General features: G+C 39.1%; 1 protein-coding gene across 2 annotated transcripts; it reads left to right on the top strand.

The window, feature by feature from the left end:
• Positions 1-882: 882 nt before the first annotated feature.
• Positions 883-21180, top strand: CHP1 (calcineurin like EF-hand protein 1). 2 transcript variants are annotated; one of them, XM_027750221.2, is made up of 7 exons: positions 883-1111; positions 7180-7252; positions 14228-14308; positions 15483-15610; positions 16471-16532; positions 17480-17602; positions 18915-21180. In XM_027750221.2, the coding sequence occupies exons 1-7, from the start codon at positions 1045-1047 to the stop codon at positions 18966-18968; spliced, it is 588 nt and encodes a 195-aa protein (XP_027606022.1). In that variant the 5' UTR covers positions 883-1044; the 3' UTR covers positions 18969-21180. The 2 variants fall into 2 exon arrangements, with proteins under 2 accessions (XP_027606022.1, XP_027606021.1); XM_027750220.2 differs by lacking the exon at positions 883-1111 and adding an exon at positions 1310-3188.
• The last annotated feature ends 1118 nt before the right edge of the window (positions 21181-22298 follow it).

Below are 22298 nucleotides of genomic sequence, written 5' to 3'. Positions count from 1 at the left end.
TCACCAATATGTAAAATAGTTGCATCCACCGAAACTTTACTGTAATCAAACACAAGTTATAAAATCATAAAAAATGGTAGCATTTTGGGACCCCCCCAAAAAAAAGTATGCAAGCATTCACCTGACTGAAAGACGTCACACATAAAAGCGCTTAATTTCTACCATAGGGCAGCTTGACGTCAAGAATACTCGGGAAATATGACTTCTTAGTATAAATTTCCTTATGCTGGTATAAAAATATTCAATTATGATTATAGAGTTCAAATAATGTCCATCCCTATGTCAATATAATAAAACATAAAAACACTTTGTGACCAGCCTTTAAATGTAGCTGCAGAGTCTTGTACCTAAAATTGTATATTTTAAAGATTTACACACGAATTTGCTACCGTGCCACTATTCAAATATATGTTAACTTAGGGTTACTTAACAGGGAGAAAGAAGACAAGACAGCAGCAAGCACGACGAGAAGTTGTGGAATCTCCCTCACTGGAGACATTCAAGAACCGTCTGGACAAAATCCTGTGCCATGTGCTCTGGGATGACCCTGCTTGGGCAGGGCGGTTGGACCAGACAACCCGCTGTGGCCCCTTGCAACCTGACCGGTTCAGTGATCTGCAAAACAAAGCCAGCCCGTGGGACCCGGCAGTACTATTAACCAGGAACAAACACCTACAAAGGCGTCACTTTAAGCGACCGCTCTCTCCCTCCACACCAGAGGGTTTCCACACGCGTGCGCGCGCGATCCGTGGGCGGGCGCTGAGGGCGGGCGGAGGCGGAACGAGGCGGCCGGGCCGGGCGGAGGCGGCGGGCGGGGCGGTGACAGGGAGCGGTGACAGCGGGGCGGCGACGGGCGGGGCGGTGACAGGGAGCGGTGACAGCGGGGCGGCGACGGGCGGGGCGCGCTCGCCTTCCGCCTCAGAGCAGCGGGGCGGCCGCGGTCGGGCCTGTGCCGGGGGTGGCTGTGACTCCGCCGTCGCTGCTGTTCGGCTGCGTAACTCTCTCCTTCCCTTCCCTTCCCTCCCCCTCGGGCCCAGCGGCGCGATGGGTTCCCGGGCGTCCACACTGCTGCGGGACGAGGAGATCGAGGAAATCAAGAAGGAGACGGGCTGTGAGTGCGGGGCTGTGAGCGCGGCGGGGCGGGCAGTGCCGCGGGGGTCGGCGCGCGGAGCGGGGCCGCTCGCAGGGCCTCGGGTCGAGACCCCGGCCTGGTGCGGGTCGAGACCCCGGCCTGGTGCGGGTCGAGACCCCGGCCTGGTGCGGGTCGAGACCCCGGCCTGGTGCGGGTCGAGACCCCGGCCTGGTGCGGGTCGAGACCCCGGCCTGGTGCGGGTCGGGCCGTCCCTGGGCCGGGACCCCGCCGCCCACAGCCGCCGGGGCCGGACACGTCTGGCAGGCCTGCGGAAACCTGGGAAACGCCTCTCGGCTCGCTCCCCGCTGCCAGTAGCTGGCAGGAGCAATGAGATCCCGGTGGGGTGGAAGGGAAGCAGTGCTTTTTCTATCCGCAGTATTGCATTTGGGCAGAGATAATTCGTTGGGTTTTGAAGAGTCGTCTGTCTCAATGTCTGGTGCTGGAATTTCTCTCCAACAGCTGTTTTAAGCCCATAAAAGGTCTCATTGTATATTAAATGTTTTTCCCAAGTGTTACTAGTTTCATAGGCTAGTGCTAAAGCTGCCCTAAGGTTATTCAGAATGAATGCTGAGTGGCATTTAAACCATAAAGGATGGTAATGTAACTTGTGACAGATAGGTGTGGTTAACTAAAAAAAAGTGAAAATCCCTGTACTTGCCAGCAACTGGAAGAGCATTATTCAAGCTAGTCTATAGTATTTAGCTACTTTACCATATACTATTTATTTGAGCGAGTTGTTCTTCATAAGCATAAAATACCTTGGAAAAGATGAAACTCCATTGTTGTTGATTTGCCTGATAAAATGAAAGCCTGAGAATTCTAGCAAATACTGAATGATAGGAAATGGAGGTTGCCCTCCTAACTAGTTGGAGAGGGGAGGTCGTAACATCATAGGTATTGCTTTGCTGTTTGTTCCCCCAGGAACCGTTTCAGGTAAACATGGTCTTCCCAGATGACATTTTTCTTCTGCATATGCTTACTAATCTGTTCTAGCTACTTGGAAATACTTTCCTCAGTTTTCTTTTTAATATAAATGGTATCATATATTCTTCTTAAATATTAGTTTTTTGTGTCAGGAAAATGAGTGACTACAGAAAAGAAGTAGAAGAAAATTGAGAGCACTGGCACTAGTGTAGTGGAAGGCTGAGTGAGTTTAACATAGTTTCCATGATCCTTTTTCCATCTGTCAAAGGAATCTTCTACAGGAAGGCTGTGATAAACAAGTAGGAATGTTAAAGTCTGCTTATCTATCAATAATTTACTGTGGGTTTTTTTGGTTTTAATCACAAACAATATAAAGATAGCCTCCTCATAAAGACGCTTCAAAAACCAAACCCCGAATCTGCAGTGTTTTTCCAAAAGGTCTTATATTTTTCCTCATGCTGCTATTTGATTTATTGTCTGTGGTGTTTTATTCCTAAAATTTTACGTACATGACATTTAAATAAATACCATTAGGATGGCTATGTAGATATTCTAAGCAATAAAACCACTTACTCTAGTCAGCCTCTAAATGCTTTTCTTGTACCATCAACGTGGGAGCTCAAAGTTACGATCGAGAGTTCAGCTTTGTGGTGTGAGTTTGGTTCATTTCCATGTATTTTTATCTGTTCAGTTTTATAATTAATACCACTGGTAATCAATGATTGCTAATCTCTGAGTCATGCTTGCTTGCAAGTCATCACAGCATGTCTCACTGACTTATCCTTTTTTTTTTCCTTTTCCCCACCTGTAACTGCAGTCCAGGAATGTGATTTTTCTATGCTTTTTATACTTCTCTAGGTAGATGGAAAATTCCAAGAAGCTTTTAGCACTGTTACACACTTCATAGAGGTGAAAATAGTTATACAAGGTGGGAAAAATGACAGGCATTGATTATGTGGATCAAAGTTCACAGAGAGAATATTCAGTAACACTACCTTAGCAGACACTGTCCTGTGGTTTGTTAGAAACTTGATGCTGCTGGTAGTTTACCCACTAAGGAGCTTGAGAAAGGGACTTTGTAGACGTGAAACAATCTGGCAGTATTACATATCCATATTGAACTGGTGGTCTGGTAAGTCCTCCTAAGGATTCTTTTTTTGGCCTCCTTATGGTGAAATGTGCCTTCTTCAGTTCATCTGGGATAGGTGTGAAGCACTGAATAGAATATTAACCAATTCGATTGAGTTCAACTATGGAATTATACAGCTTTTCTCTTGCTAAATTTTATGTAGCACAAAACTAGGATGGCTATGATACTAACATGTGTGAGAAACTGTATGTAATGTTCTTTAGCAGAACAGATTTAAAAGGTGTGTTTTAGAAGCATAGTCTTTCAGAAGCCGTACAATGACACTTAATCTGTTGAATGAAATTCATTTGGATTAAAGTTCCATATTAATTTTTTTTATGTTGTGGTTGAAAACAGAGGTGCTAAGCCTGAAGTTAACAGTCCTAAATGTTTTATGAAGTTGTATGGAAGCTGTTTGCTTTGCATATAAACATTTTGAAATTTGGGGTTGAAAAAACCTTGAGGTCATCCTAATTGCTTTTGTATTTCAGTAACAGCTATAAGAAAAAGGTAAGACATCCAAGATGTTACTTTTCTACAATCTGTTGAAAGCTTTTGGAAAGCCACTGGAATGTAACAGTATTCAAACTATTTTGTCCACGCCCTTTGTTTCCATGCTTTGAAGCCGTCTACTTAAGGATTAATAATAAACTAATGCTCATATCTGAGTTTAGGGGAAAAAATATTTGTGTGGTAACAGGTGATGGAATTTTCTGATGGATGTTAATATATTTTCTAAGTATATAAATATATTTGAGTTTATGCTGCTGTTTTAGACAAGAGTTTCAGTCACTAATTACTAAAAACTTCGCAATGATTTAGCAGAAGTAAAATAGAGGGTACAGTTGCTAATTTAGGAGTCTTAACTTAAATTTTTAGAAGGACCTTAGTGGGGTAGCAATATAGATAAAATGGTGTTTCAGCTAGCTTTAAGAGGAAGAAATGTCAAAATCTTTATTTTTGCATGAGAATGTGCTGAAAAATCTTTAGTGATGCAGCTTTCATGAGGGGTGAGAGGCCAAAGGAAATTATGAAAGGATACAGTGGTGGACCTGAATCATTTTCCTTTCTTATATAGCTATGATGTACTTTTTGTCTAGTATGATGTTAACAGAAATATCACTTCTCCTGTCAACAGCTATTACTATTTCTCATATACTAGCTGTTACAGAGGTGTTCCAAAAATGGAGTTGCTGACATTAGTTTGGAAATGATGCTGAGTAGAATTCTCATCACTTTCTTTGTGTACAGGTGTGAGCATGGGGCTTCTTACTGGACATCTAACTTCCAACCTGTTCTTTTTTCATCATCAGATATTGTTATTGCATATGTTATCTAAAACACTAAATCAGAAATGCGGAAGTTTGAACTCTTTAGAATACTGGTACTTGTTTTCTGTGCATATGTTGCTAACTTGAAATTGAGCAAGCTGCCCAGTCTGATTGTAGAGAGGTTGCCTTAGGTGGAACTGAGCAAATTGACCAATCCTATGTGAAGAATGAAAGCTGAAGAAGATGGGGGGGTAAAAAGACAACCAAAAAAACAACCCAGTTGCTGGCAGGTCTTCCTAAAGGAGGGAACGATTGAACCTAAACAAATAGCCTTGAGAAAGAACAAACCTGAAAAAAGGAATTTGCCTCGCTTGTCACAGATGAAACAACTACTGTGCAACCTGTTCCCAAATAAGTTTTAGCAAGTAACAAAAGCATTGTGCATGTGCTGATGAAGGCTTTTTAAACAACTAGATCTGAAAAGACATTAAGTCCTAGTTTAACATTGTAGAAAATCACGCCTTTACTGAGTAAACATTAACATTCAATTAAGTCTTATTTCATGTATTTATTAACTTGATCAGAAGAGACTGAAAAGCCAAGGTCTCCTGTAGGGCCTTGTGGTTTAATCCCAGCTGACAATGAAGTATCACAGTTGCTTGCTCACTCCCTGCCCAGGTTGAATGGGGAGGAGAATTGGGGGGGGGGGTGGGTGTTGGAAGAAGGTAAACCCCATAGGTTGAGATCAGAACAGTTTAGTAATTGAAATAAAGTAAGATATAATAATAATAATAATGTTAATAATAACAATAATAATACTAAATGTAATGAAAATAGGAGAGATATAAATAAAACACAAGAAATACAAGTGAAGCACAATATAACTGCTCACCACCTGCTGACCAATGCCCAGCCAGTCCCTGAAGAGCAATTGGCCCCTCATGGCCAACTCCTGCAGTTTATACACTGAACATGACGTTCTATGGTATGGAATCTCCCTTTGGCCAGTTCAGGTCAGCTGTTCTGGCTGTGCTCCCTCCCAGCTTTTTGTGCACCTCCTCACTGGCAAAACGTGGGAAATGGAGAAGTCCTTGGCTTAGGGTAAGCACTACTCAGCAATAACCAAAACACTGGTGTGTTGTCAACATTGTTCTCATATGAAACCCCAAAACCACAGCACTGTACCAACTACTAAGAAGAAAATGAACTCTGTCCCAAACGAAACCAGGACAAGCATTCTTTCAGTGTTAAAGGAATTGCTATTCTATATAGGTTTATTCCACTCATGGATTTATCATGGACTGTTCTAAAGATCTAGTTGTCTAATATCTTGGGTTGTCTAATATCTTGGTAATGTTGACAAAATTATGCTGAACTTAACACTGGCTTTATAATTTCTGTTTCAGATGCAGATTTAAAAAGTCTGCAATAACTTTCTACTTGTTTGTGTCCCAACTCATTCTGAAATTTCTCTAGAAATAGGCTTTTTATTTTTTTAATCCATTGTCCTAAAGCCCGGAAATTACTTTTGTGAGCAACTGGCTCACAGGTTGGGTGCAAAGGGTTATAGCAAATGGGGTTACATCAGGCTGGTGACTTGTCACTAGGGGGGTTCTACAGGACTCCGTTCTCATCAGCATCATAAAACAACTTGTATTTAGGACTTGAAGGCATACTGAGAAAATGTGCTGATGACACTAAATTGGGAGGAGCTGTTGACTCCCTCAAGGGCAGATATCTTGACGTATCAGAGTGCTGGGCGCCAAAGTATTGGTTTAATTTAGGATCTAAAAAATACTATTAAATTTAATAATAAATCTGTTATTGGCTCTGAGTTCTGAAACAAAGCCTTTCTGATTTCTTCTCTCTGGGGACCAGTGATAGGACCTGAGGGAACAGCATGAAGTTGTGACAGGGAAGGTTTACGTGGTTAGGAAAAGATTCTTCACCCAACAGGTGGTTGGGCACTGTAACAGGCTCCCCAGAGAAGTAGTCACAGCACCAAGCCTGACAGAGTTCAAGAACAATGCTCTCAGGCACATAATGTGATTCTTGGGGTGGTCCTGTGCAGGGCCAGGAATTGGACTTTGATGATCCTTGTGGGTTCCTTCCCACTCAGGATATTCTGTTATTCTATAAACCCCAAAATGACCAAACTTTAGATTCAGGCAATTCTGTAAGGGAAGAAAAGTGAAGGCATAAAGCCTCTCTGACCACTTTCCAGATGCAGAGAAACTGAGTACACTTTCCCTCTTATGTGGAAAAAAGACAACAGGACTAGAGATAAGCAAAAGAGAAGGAAAGATACTACAACAGAAGTCTGCAGTGTCATGAATGATGTAGAGGTCATCAGTGTGGGCTGTGTCCAGATTATTTCTAGCCATAAAGAAAATAAGGTGGAACTGTGAATCAAATATTTTTTCTTTTTAATTGACATTTACTGAGTCAGATAACTGAAAAATCTTAAAGACTGAAAATGGAAATAGAAGGCAGTTAGATTTTTAAAGAATGAGCTTATTTGTGGATTTTTGAATATTAAGCTGTGATTTATAGCTCAGGAAGTCCCTAAAGGCTGATTGCCATATGCTTCCAATGTAACTCTTTCTGTGTGATCTCTTTTTTGAACACAGCTTCTGGCAACAGAGTAGTTCAGTGTAATGAAGTCTGCTCCTGTGAGGAACCATTGACATGCTAATTTATCTGTCTTTCTTTTTTTTCTTCAGTTTCCCACAGTCAAATCACCCGCTTGTACAGTCGCTTCACTAGCCTGGACAAAGGAGAAAATGGCACTCTTAGGTGGGTATTGTCACTAATTCAACTGTCCTTGCATTGGCACATCTGTAGTGGTAACTTGCTGTTGCAGGATGCCTGCATGTTTTCTGCATGTAGTAAATCACTGAGGCTGTTATAACAGGTTCTTTCATACTTACTGTCTACATGGACATTGAAGTTTCTTCTCTTTTATGAAAGGTTTCATTGTTGAACTGAGGTGCTCTAAATACCAGTTGTCTTTATACAGTGTTGAAGGTATGTAGCAGTTAATATAAGAAAGGTTAGATTTGATATTCAAAGTCTTATAAAAATGTTCAGAATTGTCAAACAACATTTTTAGATTGTTATTTCTTACCTTTCTTTATATCTTGTTTCTCATAATTATTACAAGAATGGTTCTACCCTGTCTTCTTTATCTCGGCTTTCATGACAAAAAGACATGTTTTTACTTGTTTCTGATATCCGGTGTCTTTTAACACTACTTTGATCTGCAGTCCATTTACTATACTTAAGTTTGCACACCCATGTCCGTTAATATGCTCAAAAATAAAAAAAAAGAGCTGGAATGAAGTCACTGTGATTAAACAAACATTCTGTTCTTAAAAGTGGTAGTGCAGGATATTCTAAGGCCTTTAAAGTGTTTGTCTTGTGTCAACAATTTGAAAACTACAGAAGTGAACTGGTTTCCTACAGCTTAATCAATTAAATAAAGATGAGTCTTTATCTGTGAAACATTTTCCGTTTTGATGGACTGAGTCTGCTGGAAAGAATATTCTCAACAAAAAGGTAAACTCTAGTGAGTTGATTGCCTGTTAAAATATATCTCTGCCTGCTGTCGTTGTTCTCTAGCCTTCCCTACTCTTGTGGATTTTGTTTCCCATTCATAGCCACAGTGCACAGGAAAGCTGGAGACAATTCGGAAGAGAGTAGGAAGGGGAAAGGAACCTTGCTGTAGCATAGTATATGTGGTCTGGCTCTTACAGAGTTAATTTCTTTCATAGCAACTGTATCCCAGTCAAATCCAGTAAACATAGACTTGAGGGTCACCTGACGTTTTGTATGTGATCTTGTAAAATATGACTCTAGGATGCACTATAAACCCAGGAAAGCTCAACCTAACTGTGATGCTAGAATTGCCTCTCGAAAGACGAAAGTGGCAAGTTGTAAGACACGTGGTCTTTGGCAGTACTGTTGGCTTACTGCAGTTTCCTCTCCTGAAGGAAATGCGAAGTTCCTGCTAGTCCCACAAATTGCTGACTTCTCAGCATTTAAGTAATTGAATGTGGAATTGTGATGTAAACAGGACTACTGAGTGATTATTTTGGGTTAAAAATACTCTCCCTTCCCTTTTGGAATGTATAGATTTTGAAGATGATTGACTCCAGTGATTTGGACTGTGGCTGTACTGTAAATTTCTGGATGTGTATAGCTGAAGGGATGATAAAATGGATTGTATGTGTGGAAAAAATTGGCTTGGGATGGGATATACCAGAACTACTTAAGCCCACTCTGACACTAGAGCCAAAGTATCACATAAATTGTAGCATTGGCAATTCTGACATAGAGATCAGCTGATATTGAAGGTAAGGTTAATACTTCATGAGTCTTAAAATTGAATTATTTGAAAAAAAAAACCAAACAACAAAACATTAACAGCCTTTTCAAACTTTACATGTGGGTTTAATACTCACTGATGAATAAAAGTGATGGCTACCAGACTAGTCTAGCACAATTTGAACCTAGCACATGTTCCTCTTCAACTCTTCCCTCCAACACTGAATTTACTTACTGAATCCATAAAATTTGTATAAAATACTGTAAGATAGAAATAAAGATTTGTATAGTGATTGTAATGTTTACATAAGAGGAGTAGTTGATTAAATATGCTATGAATGTCTGCTGCATAATGCTTAGTTTCACAGTATCGTGCATCAGGAGAAGTTTGACTTCCATTGTTGTTAATCATGTGGTAGTTTGGAAAGGAAGTGAAGATTGTTTGGAAAATCCTAGCAACTGTGCTAATTATGATCCCTTAACTAGCAGTCTTGACCCCTAAACATAGCCCACTCTGAAATATGTCTGACTTAAGAGTGGCATTCAAATTTTTAAACTTGTTCTGGTACCCACAACGTGTGGAAACTATTACGTTTAAGTAATGGAAAACTGCTTCCCCAAAAAAATAAAAAGAATGAGAGGAAAGTAAGAACTACAGCTTGGAAGGTCATAGATGTTGGTTTCTGAAATACAGATCAAAGAGAACTTGCTGCTTTAAGACGAGTAAGTAGAAGTTGTCACTTGCTTACTACCACCGAATCGTTCAGAAGGTATGTCTCCTGTTTGTTTCCTGTGAGCAAGAACTACCATTTCCGTAAGGATGACTTATGCCTTTGACTTACAAATCAAACATGACAAAATCACTCACGTGACTATGATTAGGAAAAGAAGTGTTATGCAGTTCCTTATGGCATGAAATAAATTTTTAGATGTGTACCACCCTTCTGAAGCAGGGCAGGGTAAAGAGTATTTTGTACAGAAGATCTGGTAGATGATGATTAATCCAAGTAGTTCTGGAACTATATAATCAAAAGAAATCTTTCCTAGCCAGATGTTTCTATCCAGTGTACATACGTGAGTTTCAAGGCACTTTGTTTTTAAAGAGTTACATAAATGAAATATTAGAGATGGTTATTGATGGATATAAAACTTCATATGCCTTGTTTTTGCTTTCTTTTTTTCCTCTCTCATCATAGTCTAAATGACTATGCTCCATTTTTACCTGTCAACTCTTAAAAGTGTAGAAAAATCTTATATTTTTCCTTAGCTTCCCTTTTCCTAAACAAAATGAGTAAGTTCCATCAGACTTGCTGAGGGACTGAAACAAAATCATGTTGTAAAAGACAGGACAAAAGTGTTCTTTTGAATATTCTTGTCACCTTTGGTTTCAATATTGTGACATGCTGAATTGCCAAAACAAAAGGTTGGATCCATACCCTTGGATGTCCATAGCTACATCTAAGTTGTGAAATCTGGAACATACTCGTTCTGTCTACATCCTAGCTATAGCTTAGGAAGAAATCAGTGTGTATGTTCTCTTTATTTACATGCTGATTTCCAGTATGAGGAAGTAGAAGTGTATGACCAGGATAAGTATGTTTTTGCTTCAGTAAGTCTCCCTGTTGGGCTGGTAGTGAAGTGTACACCACACAAGAATACATCTGTTTCAAAGTTTATCTACTAGTAAGTAGCTCTAGACAGACATGTATAGAGCTATAAAAAGGAGGTACTTGTCTAGCTGCTGTTTTTGCACATAACTTTTGCATGGAACCTCCCACTTAACAGTAGTTTCTTGTGCACTGGGGAAATGACAGGTTAAGCACTTCAGAATTATTTTTTATCATACAGTAATTGGTATAGCCTGGTAAGTGTGGAAGAAGGAGGGAGGGGCAAATATTCTGAAAGCTGGTACCTAGAGAGAGTAGATACACTGAGCTGTTTGTGTGTATCTCATGCTTATGAAAGCTGTTCACAAGACTGTGTCTCCTGGAGAACTTCAGAAAGCCTCTGATCCTGAGAGAAGGGTAACATGAGCTACCCAGGCCATCTGTTACCCAGGCCATCTTTGTCAGTTAATTGAACCATCTCGGCCTGGAAGGATGTCAGGCTTGTTATTAGTTCAAACTGATATTGCAAGATTGCAAAGTAAAACATAAAAGCTAGCTTTCTGAATGTGGAATTCTTTTGCTTAAGAAAATGCAAAGCATTTTTAGCTTTATCAAAAATAGACAAGGCAGGAAGGATATGGGTTTGGATTGGAAAAGATAGGGTACAAGAATAGTCTGTTCCTCCATGCTCAACCACAGTTTATGCACCCTGCCTTTTTTCTTTCCTTTCCTATTGCTCATCTAATTATCACCTTTTCACATACTTCTGGGCCTAATGTTTATGAACCAATTACTGCTCTGATAGTTAAGCAACTTTTAATATTTGCATAGAGCATGGATAAGGATGAAGTTAAATGAGGTGGCTGACACAATCATGAAAGAGGGGAAGCCCATACTCTTTCCCCGTAACTTCTCCAGGCTCCCAGCACCTCTTTGGCAGCTGTGGTGCTCTTAGGAAGGTAGGGAGTTTTTTTAGGGGGGATGCATTAAACCACCAAAAGGTTAACTGAATGAGAAGGCTGATGTTAGCAAGGGAAGGGAGCAATGGAACCTCTTCAGTTTGACCAACTGTTTGACCAGCTTGCACGATACACCTTACTGCTTTTAATTATTTCCCTTCTTGAAGTAATTTCTTGTTACCTATATCTTCTAGGCATCTTCCCTTTCATCTACCACTTGTGATTTGCATATGTTTGGGGTTTTTTCCTCTCCATTATTTTACTTTCCCTCAGCTCTAGAGAGCCCTACCCTCCTCATCCCTGGTGAAGTAACAGTGTTTTGCTACCATCTAGAAGTAACAGAAGGATGAACAAAAAGAAATGGAAGAAAAAAAGGGTCTAGTAGGTTTCTTGCAGTCTTTGGGGTAAGGATCCCTTTACGGTAGGGATGTGCTTTGTGCTTTGGAGGGTGTACTCGCACTTAGGTGTACTTGTCGTGCTTAGGATCTACGAATTCTTTGCTGCAAAGTATGTCTCATTGTGAATACACTGGTATATATATTAAGTCATTGGCCTACATAGTGTTCACATGCAGTTAAAGGTACTTTGCATGTTGCATTTAAGGAAGAATTTGGTAAGAGTCAAGTTTCTGGAAAGATACCTTAGAAGAGCCTTGTTGCCCATTAAGTAGAGGGCATTAAATTTCCTGTAAGCTCTGGCTTCAGCTGGGTGAAGTTAGTCCCTGATGACTGCAGTAAGCCTTAGTTTTAGAAAGGGGAGAATAACTTACCTCATGCACTCATTTGCTTTTATGGCTGTTACAGCTATTTTAGTTATAACACTCACTCAGTAATGTGCTCTTAATAAGCAAAAGCAGTCTACTGCAATTCTGATAATGACAGGACAAATAGATTTAAAACCTGGGAAGTTATTTGTGGTTAATTGTTAATCTCCTGTTAGAAAGCAGAATAACTAGAGACTGAAATGCTGAGTGTGAACTGAGGCTGAATACTAGAAAGTAGTGATATGCAAGTAAAAAATTGTGAACCATTAGGATTTTGCTCTAAATGGAAGAGAGGGCAGCTGCTACTTTTAGGTTATAAACGTTAGCATTGACACTGAAGTTCTGTTATTAAAATATTGTTACTGGGACATGGGTTTTCCACATCGCTGCATCTCCTGCTTAAATAACTAATGCATACTTTGCCCTTCAGCTATAGCTTAAAATGCAGGAGACCTGAACAGTCTGGTAACAAGTTGATCATGCTATACATATGTTAACTTTGCCTATTAAAAGTAACTTGGACCTGGTCAGAGCAGAAGTTTACTGGGATAACTTAAAAATATGGTCAGGTCACTCTAGAAGGTCAAACAGTTTAACCAGGTTGTAACAGATATATTGTAACTGACACTCTTAACAACAGTACTGTGGTGTGACTGGGTGCAAGGAGTGCTTTAGAATACATTTAAAACTAGATCATCTTGCTTCTTGTCTGTCCCAAGCTAGACTAGTGATAAGGTCAGCCAATTCCTTTTTTCTCTTCTTTAATATTGCTGCATTGTAAAAGGCCAGTATACTTACATAATCTCAAAATTTGTTTGTGCTTACTTTGCCAGTTTTTTGGTATAATAACAACATGAATCAAACCTTGTTGCCAATTCATTTAGTGAGCATAGTTTTCAAAAGTAGCAAATATTCAGTAACCAAGTTTGAGACTTTGACCCAAACTTCAAAATCAGCAGGACTGCATTTGACTTGAAGGGAATTGCCAGTGTTTCTGGAGATTGGGCAGGAAATATCAAATTCTGCATTCAGACAGAATAAGGTGATTTTTTTACAGCTTTACCCCTTTGCTGTTGGCAATTTAAAATTTAAATGATTATGGAGTACATCTTGTACTAACTGATAAGTTGCTGTGTTCCGTGGTAGTGAAAAAACCAACAAACCAAACCTGTTCACTAAGACACATTTGGTGCATCTGCCTTGGTCACGCCAAGATTATCCCACTTCCCTGTCACTGACAGTCTATTAGATTGAAAGAAAAGATAAATTATTACTGCAGTTCTAATAATAGAATGAACCCTGTGTTCATGTCATACTGATCTAAAATGTGTATACAGTACAACTCATGATGTCTTTCAGATCAGAGAAAGTTATAACAATGTAAGCTTAGCTGTGTTTATATTGTTCTGTGTATATGTAATGAGCAGAAAAGAGAATGGCTAGCAAGAGCAGTGAGTATTTGCATGTCCTGGTATATCTAGTGTACAAGCACCTGTAAAAGTGTAAATTTACTACTTTAAAATATGAATGCAGCTTGGTTGAAGCTGAAATAATCTGAATTTTGGTGCTTATAATAATATATAAATTTGTTGCATAAACAAACAAAAAAATCTATTGGAACCTGCAGATCACCTGTAGTATGGTTGGAGGAATATGGTATTGTCCCAGAATCTGAAATGAGTCAGTCTGGAAAAGTCATGACAACTCAAATGATTTAGTACCAAAATAATTATTAAAAACCCCCAATCATTATTTTAATTTTGAACCCATAATTTCCTTCAAAGCCTTTTCAGAAGCTTTCTTTTTCTTACATTGCAAACTAGTTGGCATCGTTACAGTAAGGTTTCGAGCACAAACTATGTTAGTGTCTGAGAAGTGCTTAACGTGATAAATGAACACTGCTAGTTTGTAATGGAATACAGGCTTGGCATTGTCTTTTGCTTTGTTTTGTGCCATCAGTCATAGAGAAAACATGATTTAAAGAGTTACACTTTCAAAACCACCAAGTGTCTTGCTGCAGAAATAGAACTCCATGGTTGTTTTACTGTGAATTCTTTTTAAGCAACTTCTCTGACTTCAACTTTATGCAGACTTCTTGTGTTCTTGCTTCACTTAGCCGTGAAGACTTCCAGCGGATTCCAGAGCTTGCCATCAATCCACTCGGAGACAGAATTATCAATGCCTTCTTTCCAGAAGGGTGAGTTCCAACAAACTGCATTTGTGAGCAGGCACAAAATGTATAGTTCATCAGAAGTTTTGATAGGAGCGAAATGCTGATAATTAAAACTCAGAATTTGAATTTACTAATAATTGAACACTTCAAACTTGTCATGCAGTGTATGTGGATACATTATTTCCTCAGCATATTTTCATTTTTTAATGAAAAATACTTCATGACATGACAAGACTTTTTTTGTGCTTTTTTTATTGACAAACTCAGGCTTCTCTTAAAGCTAATTTGCGTCAAGACTATTTAATGGTAAGTAGCATTGCAATTAACTAATTAGGTGTTATTATATTTAAGTGTTCCATTGTTATTAGATTGGCTTTTTTAGTTGATTGCTTTTAGGTTTTTATTACATTAGCTTATGACACTTTTAACACAAATCCAAAGAGTTGATCAGATTTGCAGTATTGTCTCTTTCATTATACCTCTCTGAATTGTTCTATGGAATCTGCTTCTTTTCTTGAACACAGTTGTCATTACTGATTGATGGAGATTGGATTGTCTAATCAAGTTATATCAGCTAATACCAGGCAGGGTTTACTGAGTAGAAAGCAGGAGTCCTGGAAAGTACTTACATGGGCAGTTCCCACAGAAACTAGAGAAGAGAATTCTTTGTCAGAGAGCAGTGAGCAATGGCAGCCCCACAGGCAGGAGCCAAGGGTGACAGCAAAGCTGGAAGGGGTCATGTACTTGCTGACAAAGGGCATGCACCTGAACAAGAATAGCAGAGCAGGTCCAGTGACTGTTGACAGGTCAGCCAACAGTCCAGTGGCTGACAGCAGTGAAACTAGTTTTAAGTCAATCCAGGGAATTGGGGTCCAGGTCAGCGAGATACGTTGCTACATTCAGGCATAGCTGCAGCACAGCTCAGGTGGGGCTAAAGGTGAGGGCTTGAGCTTCAGTAGAACTTGCAGGCAAGGGGAGGGGACCCCTCAACAAGACTTCTCACAGCTTCTTTTTTTACACATCATACTTCATAACAGCACGATCCCAGCTTGCAACAGCATAGGCAGCCAAACCCTGGGGAGGTGGGAGTGGAAGAGTTCATATGGTCTTGATGTTTCAGACATTCATAGTCTTCTTTACTGAAATGAAAAGCATATATAAGCTATGCTAAAACTGACCTCCTGAAATGCTTATGCAGAGAGGACCAGGTGAATTTCCGTGGATTCATGAGGACACTAGCCCACTTCCGACCTATAGAAGATAATGAAAAGAGCAAAGACCAGAATGGACCAGAACCACTTAACAGCCGAAGTAACAAGCTCCACTGTAAGAAATGTGAACCTTTCTATAGAACCAATTCTTTTTTATTTTCTATTTTTCCTTAGGAAGAGAGGAAAGGGGCTTGGGATCTTCTGTATAGTTGTTTCCTGTGGAATGATATCCTCTAATATCTGAATTTTCTTTTTTTAATTAACTTGGAAGCTTACCTGTTCAGAATGTCAACAACTGAGCCATTGCTACATTGTAATTTGATGGACTTGTTTGAATCTTGAAATATGTATATTCTTTCCAAAAACACAGAAGTGTTTCAAAATGCTTTGCATTCAAAGTTATTTCAGATTTAGAAGCCACATCCCATACGTGAATGAGCTTTTCTGCTTCTTTTTCCAGTCTTCCATATAATATAGTGTTTTTTCCTCACCTTCAGCTGAGTACTTTCTTAAGTATTTGGATGTCTGCCTACAGTATATGAGCAGAATGCTCTTTCTTGCTAATCAAATCTGGCAACAGTCCTCAGGGCACTTAAAATTTCTGTCATATCTCATCCAGAATAGTCAAAGAGAATGAATGGTAATGTAAAAATGGTTGGCTCTGAAATGAAAGGATTGAATGTATCTTGGTGATAATTATACTTCCATGACTTGGGGTTTTGAGGAAATACCCTGCAAGCAGAGTGCTTCTGAAAGTAAAATCTTTCCATTATTGTCGGTAATGCTATTCATGTGTGTGGTAATAACACTTTATGGAACTGAGCATGAGTTTTATGGTGAATTAAAATTCTAAGCTAATTCTCTTAAAATATTTTACAAATACTTAGTTTTGTTGTTTTTCTTTTAGATAAATCGATTGTTATGAAGAAAAATAATGGCTCTCAAATTTAACTGCTCTTTCTTTCTTCCCTATAGTTGCTTTTCGATTATACGATCTAGATAAAGATGACAAGATTTCCAGGGATGAGCTGCTTCAGGTAAATAGCACAGGGCTGCTTTGAATGACTCAGTTATGACCTCCTCTGTGACTTTACACCCTCTTAGAAAGAAGAGGAGAGTTTTACACCAGTTTTCTCAAAAGAAAATCCAGGAGGAATTTAGTGGCTAATTGCTTACCTCTGGTTTAAAGCTTTAGTTATGGTAGGAGACTTTAATCTCATTTGGTAGGCTAGGCAGATCCTGTTGGAAGTGATACCTAAATATTCAACAGATACACTAAGCCGCTTAAGAACTACCTTCTGTAACTTTGAAAGGTGCTTCTAACAGTACTTCAAAGGGACAATCACTGAGGTGGGTTAGGTTGTTTGCCTGATCCTCTGCACGTCCTCTCAACAGAACAAAACTTCTTGAAATTGCAGCAATGGTAATCAAAGTTCATTGGTGCTGCATATATATGAAACTAGGCTTGACCTAGGTGTAATTACATACTACTAATCCTGGGAAGTACACATGGCAATCTGTGGTTTCTGACGTAGGACAACGATTTGCTTTTGACTGGAACTGCCCTCTTCTATCTGCACAGAGAATGCTTTACTTACTGTGGAGAGTAATGGCAGTTACCATTTTACTGTGTACTTTCAAGATTCTTGTAGGCAACTAGCTCAAACAGCAGATATTCAATCAAATGTTGGTATGTTTTGTGGGGAAAAAAATAGAAGCACTGGACAGAATGACTCATTCCTAGTTCCTAAAGCTGTCGCTTGCTTCTGCCTCTTCCTGCTGCCTACTGAAAAAGCAGGATTCTTTGTCAGTGGTGGCTGCAAAAGGAAGTTGTCTTTCTTGAAAGCCTTAATGTACAAAGGTCAATAGAAGTCTGTCTAGAAATTACTTCCATGAAAATCTTGTATAGTGTTGACAGTACACACAAGAAAAAAGCACTAAGAATACTTCTGTTCCTATGTCAATAATTATTTCTGTGTTACAGGTGTTACGGATGATGGTTGGTGTAAATATTTCAGATGAGCAGCTGGGCAGCATTGCTGACAGGACAATCCAGGAAGCTGATCAAGATGGAGATAGTGCCATCTCCTTTGCAGAATTTGTAAAGGTTCGTAAACAACATTTTCAATGACTAAATGGAACTGCTCAGTAATGAGCAAGTCGTTCAGACTTAAATGCAAATAGGAACAGAGAGCAAGTCATTCAAACAGTCGTACCTGCATTTGGGCAAAGCCTTCTGCTAGCTTTTTCTTCCCTTTATTAGATGTGGGGTTCTGTTTTTTTTTTTTTTTTTTTTTTAGTACTATCAGGATACTAATAATTAGTCCACATGTTTCTTCATACTCTTGCATAAAGCTACAGCACTAAATATACTGAAGAATTTTTACTTTTTCTTTTGCAACTGCTTCTTTCTATACAAATAGCCTGACTAGACCGTTACAACAGAGCAATTCTTCTGCTGTAATAATACTGATGGGTTTTCACTTGTGCATTTCCTTCATTAGCAACACAACTAATACCAGTATTCAAGTTCCTAGCTCTAGTCCTTTTGATAGTCAGAAATACATAATAGTTGGGAGCCATCAGATAGTCATTGGAGAAAGTTGTCCTGTAGCAGAACAATTTTGGCTACCTAATGGGATTGTATTGACAAGAGGAACTAGACTTACCTTGGAGATGGACAAAAAACAACAGAAACAAGTTGCAACATGGGAAATTGTTGTTAGCTTTAAGGAAAACTTTTTATCAAGAGGATTATCATAGCTGCTGAAGATGTAGAAATTCTTTCCTTGGAGAAATTTGAAGCTTAATCAGACAAGACCCTAATCAACCTGATTTACTTGGCCCCGCTTTAAGTAGGAGTTTAGGGGGTTGGACTAAAAAACCTCCGGAGGTCTCTTCAAATGTAGATTACTCTAATCTTGAATTCACTGAAGTCTATTGCCTGAAATGGCCTGGAGCAGAATAGTGTCTTCATGCCTCAGTGTTCATAGCGATTTAGTGAATGAACTTGCCACCCCAATTTTACAGAGATCTGCATTAATATTGCTGTGGTCTTGATTTTTGCTCTTCAGTGGCTGCTCATGCCCCTTCCTCCAGTCCATTCTCCCTCGTGTTTCCTGGCTAGGCATTCCCACACAGTCTAGTTTTGGAAATCTAAGCCTTTCTGTGCTGTTGGCTGACTGAAACTGCATTAGTTACATTTTCATTGACAGCCTTCTTTGCAGCTTTGATGGCTGAAGTTCCTTCCCTTGGGAGGACCTCAGTCCATAATGAAAAATAGCAATCTCTAGGTGAAAGACTGGCGTGCCAAACTGAAGGCATCCCATGTTCCTGCCCATTTCCTCTATGCTAGAGTAAGAAACCTTGTAGGAGAGATGTACAGTAACTTCAGTAGCTGTTTCTCAATTTTATTGCAGGTTTTGGAGAAGGTGGATGTAGAGCAGAAAATGAGCATTCGATTTCTTCACTGATGGATGGAGAACCTATTCCTTTCTACTCCGACTGTGTAATGAATAGAACTTCATTTTATCCTTAGCACCATCCCCCAGAGCATTGCTACTGGTGCATATACAATACATCTCCAACCCCTCCCTGAGTTGTTCTGCCAATGTGAACGTTCCCTGTGCATCAGGAACAAAGGGAAATGGCTGCCGTGCAACTTGGAAAAGGAGCTTTTTTTAATGTTTTCCTTCGTTTTTTTTACCCTTTCTCTTGTCTCTTTCTGCACTACTGTTTCAGTAAAAATGTCTCTCCTTATGCACTGCTGTTTAATCTACAAACTGATTCTTCTGAGCTCTGAATTTGGGAACGGAAAAGCGGAAACATGCCACAGAAGTGCCCTCTGAAATATTTCGGAGACAAGCATCTGCTCAAATACTAGGTGCAGTGATAATGATCCACTTTTGCCACATGACAGCTGCCTTTTTTTTTTTTTTACCCCTTTCCTATTTGGCTCTCTACATACAGATTTGTTTCTTCACTGCTTCTAAATCTGCCTTTACTTAAGGACTTGTCAATTTATATGGCTTTATTGTATAACTAGCACTGAATGCATGATGATAGCCTAGAGTACTTTAAAGTACTGTGAATAGACTTTATTCTTTGTGGAATTAATTCATAGGGACAGTGGGAGAATATGTGGTGGAGACAGGCTATGGTGTTCCCAAAAGGAATAGGAATTCTGCACTAAGTCACTTAAACTGTTCCAGTAGCAGATGCAGAAACTTGTTTCTTTCTTTTGAGTAGCTTTCAGGCTTGACAGCCAGTGCACCATGAAGTGTCCTCTCCAGATTTCTTTTGTCTAGGATCCCTCCTTTCATAAGGGTGGTTTTGCTTCTGAAAGTGTAAATTTGTTGACCAGTGTACATAATACAAGAAAACTAGTCATGCCAAAATCTGGATTTGTAGTTCTGTCACTGCCCCGTGGTAACAGTGTCATGAAACATGAGATCATGAAACTGATTTCATGGGGTTTTTTTCCAATTAGAGAGGCCTGGATAATCAGTATTTTTATTTTCCAGTATGAAAGTCCTGGTCTGTTAGATTTTTGTTGAGAATGGTAGCTGTATTTAGGAAAACTCTAGCATCAGAATACAATTTGGGGTAGTACATATTATCCCAAATATTTCAGAATATATTTCTATGCAAATCTCTTTGCAAGTGTAAGATGATTAATACTGTTAATAGAATGCTGATAAATTCAAGAGATCTAAATTCTTGAAGGTTTAATATTAACAGTTTTCTGTGGCTAGATTGACAAATGATCTCATCTAGTTCATCTGGAACATTCCACAGTCTGGGAGGTCCTTCCAATAAAACCAAAAAAACCCTGGGAGCTTCTTTATTGAAGAATCTGTGTTATAACTGCTTCTCTGTTATGTGCTAACATCTCTATAAATACTTACCAGTCTCAAACTACTCTCAAATGTGCATTTCCTTTTTTCTCAGTTCCTTTAATCATCACTTTTGTTAAAGAATAACATGCAAGTCTCTGAAGGATTTTTGATTTGTTTTAAATTAAGGAATTCAAAAGTAAAATGTTGCACTTCATTGTTTTGCAGAGTGCAGCACAATTCCAGAAAGAAATGTAAATTAAAAACCTCTGCCTTGTATGAGAAAGAAACACTATAGTTTTATAACCATGTCTTGTAAAATAGGAATGTAACAGTGTTAATGGATTGAAAAGTGAAAAGTGCTTGTAGGCTTTGTGATTTGCTGAAACGTAGGTGTTGCTCTTTTCAGGCTCTACAGTGGTAACCTACAGTTGTGCCTTATTGTCCCAGTGAGACTGGATATTGTATTTATCAGTCCATAAATAAACCTTCCACTGTATAAAAAAAAAAAAGTCAGACCCCAACTATTCCTGTAACTGATTATCCTTTAATGACTGGAAAAATTAAATACCACTAGAATGGTGCTAGCAGGCCTTACAGATCAGTTTTTTTTAACTGAGCTTGTTTTCAGAATATTAATAGTTCTTTATTCTGCTGGCAAAGTGGAGGAAACCAATGCAAAACATGAACTCCAGAAGAGGACACGCACTCATAACCTGCGCTATGGATCCCACAACAATATGAGTTTTACACCTCTCCACGGTTCCAAATTAGGCTTTTTGTTTGGGTTATTTTTTCCCTCCTCATAATTGTTGTAGTGTTGTTCTAATTAAAGGGTATATAATACCAATGCTGGTTTCTGACATCTGTCTTTACAATCCCCCACTTCAGATGTCAAGTATTTTTGCTAATGTGCTTGAGGTGAACACAAATGCTCTAACAGATTCACTGAAAAAAAACCTCCCACAGTCAAAGCAAAGACCAACTAACCTTCCTGCAATAAACAAAAAGACCCTCAACTATCAGAATCTAACTTTGCCGTGAGCAGAATAAATAACATGTAAGCCACTATCTGACTTAACATTCTGAAATCTGTATATTTAACATGTAACTTAAAAGGTTGTTGACAGTAAGAAGAGTTTTACAGAGCTGAGTTCTTAAATTTCTTCAAAACTAAGCTGTACAGATATAAGCAGATTTCCACAAAAGTAGTATTTTTAGCATAGTTGGTTGCTTGTAGAAATATATTCAGTCATCTTGAGAACAAAGGTCGTTTGTGAAGGTGAAAGTCTGGAAGAGGGATAAGATTAGCAGCTCAGAGGCAGAGTACTTAGTATTCCATCTTAGTCTTTTGGAAAAGCAGTATAGAGGATAAGAGTTTAAGTACAGATGAACGATTCTCCTGTCTGCTGGCAGATAGAAAGTCTATTTTCAAATCTGCAGACACGAATTTGCCATGGTGAGAATCTCTGGATGGTTGATGCAGAAATCTGTGGTTGAGAACAGTTACCAGGGTATAATGGAGACTCTGGAAAGGCAAAATAAGTTTGATGTCTCATCAATACTGAAAGGTGGCAAATGAGTTTGCTTAAATAGCTGTAGGCCCTTTAACTTGGCATCAAGTCTGGGCAAAGCAAAAGAATCCAAAACCAGGATTTGACTCAAGAAGAACAGGACTGAAAATGATGTTAGTTTCCATAACTTTACAATGGAAAATAAAAGTCTGCTTTTTGATTCTTTGAAACTACAGCTTTGGTTGTAAGTAGCGTGTGGGTATAATATTTAAGTTGGCAGAAGCATTTCTTTTAGGCTGATGGTCTGCACTAAAATGTGACACAGCAGAACAGGGTGTGTTAAATGTTTAACGCACGTGTTAAGATTTCAAGCAAAATGGCTTGTAGTAATCTGTGATGAATCACGGTGAGACGGGGGTGTTTCTCGAGGGTTTTCTGAATGGATACGTACTCC

Source organism: Pipra filicauda, unplaced genomic scaffold, assembly GCF_003945595.2.
Source record: "Pipra filicauda isolate LSUMZ 115617 unplaced genomic scaffold, ASM394559v2 scaffold6_size6359152_pilon, whole genome shotgun sequence".
NCBI lineage: Eukaryota > Metazoa > Chordata > Aves > Passeriformes > Pipridae > Pipra > Pipra filicauda.
This window is presented reverse-complemented; position numbering and strand designations above follow the sequence as displayed.

What these genes read in the sequence shown, in the direction of transcription:
- CHP1 (XM_027750220.2), top strand. Translation starts at nt 3,089, where the DNA reads ATGCTGCTGGTAGTTTACCCACTAAGGAGCTTGAGAAAGGGACTTTGT. An exon ending in CCGAAGTAACAAGCTCCACT is followed by an intron (nt 15,611 to 16,470) that starts GTAAGAAATGTG and finishes TCTTCCCTATAG; the next exon opens with TTGCTTTTCGATTATACGAT. An exon ending in CCAGGGATGAGCTGCTTCAG is followed by an intron (nt 16,533 to 17,479) that starts GTAAATAGCACA and finishes TCTGTGTTACAG; the next exon opens with GTGTTACGGATGATGGTTGG.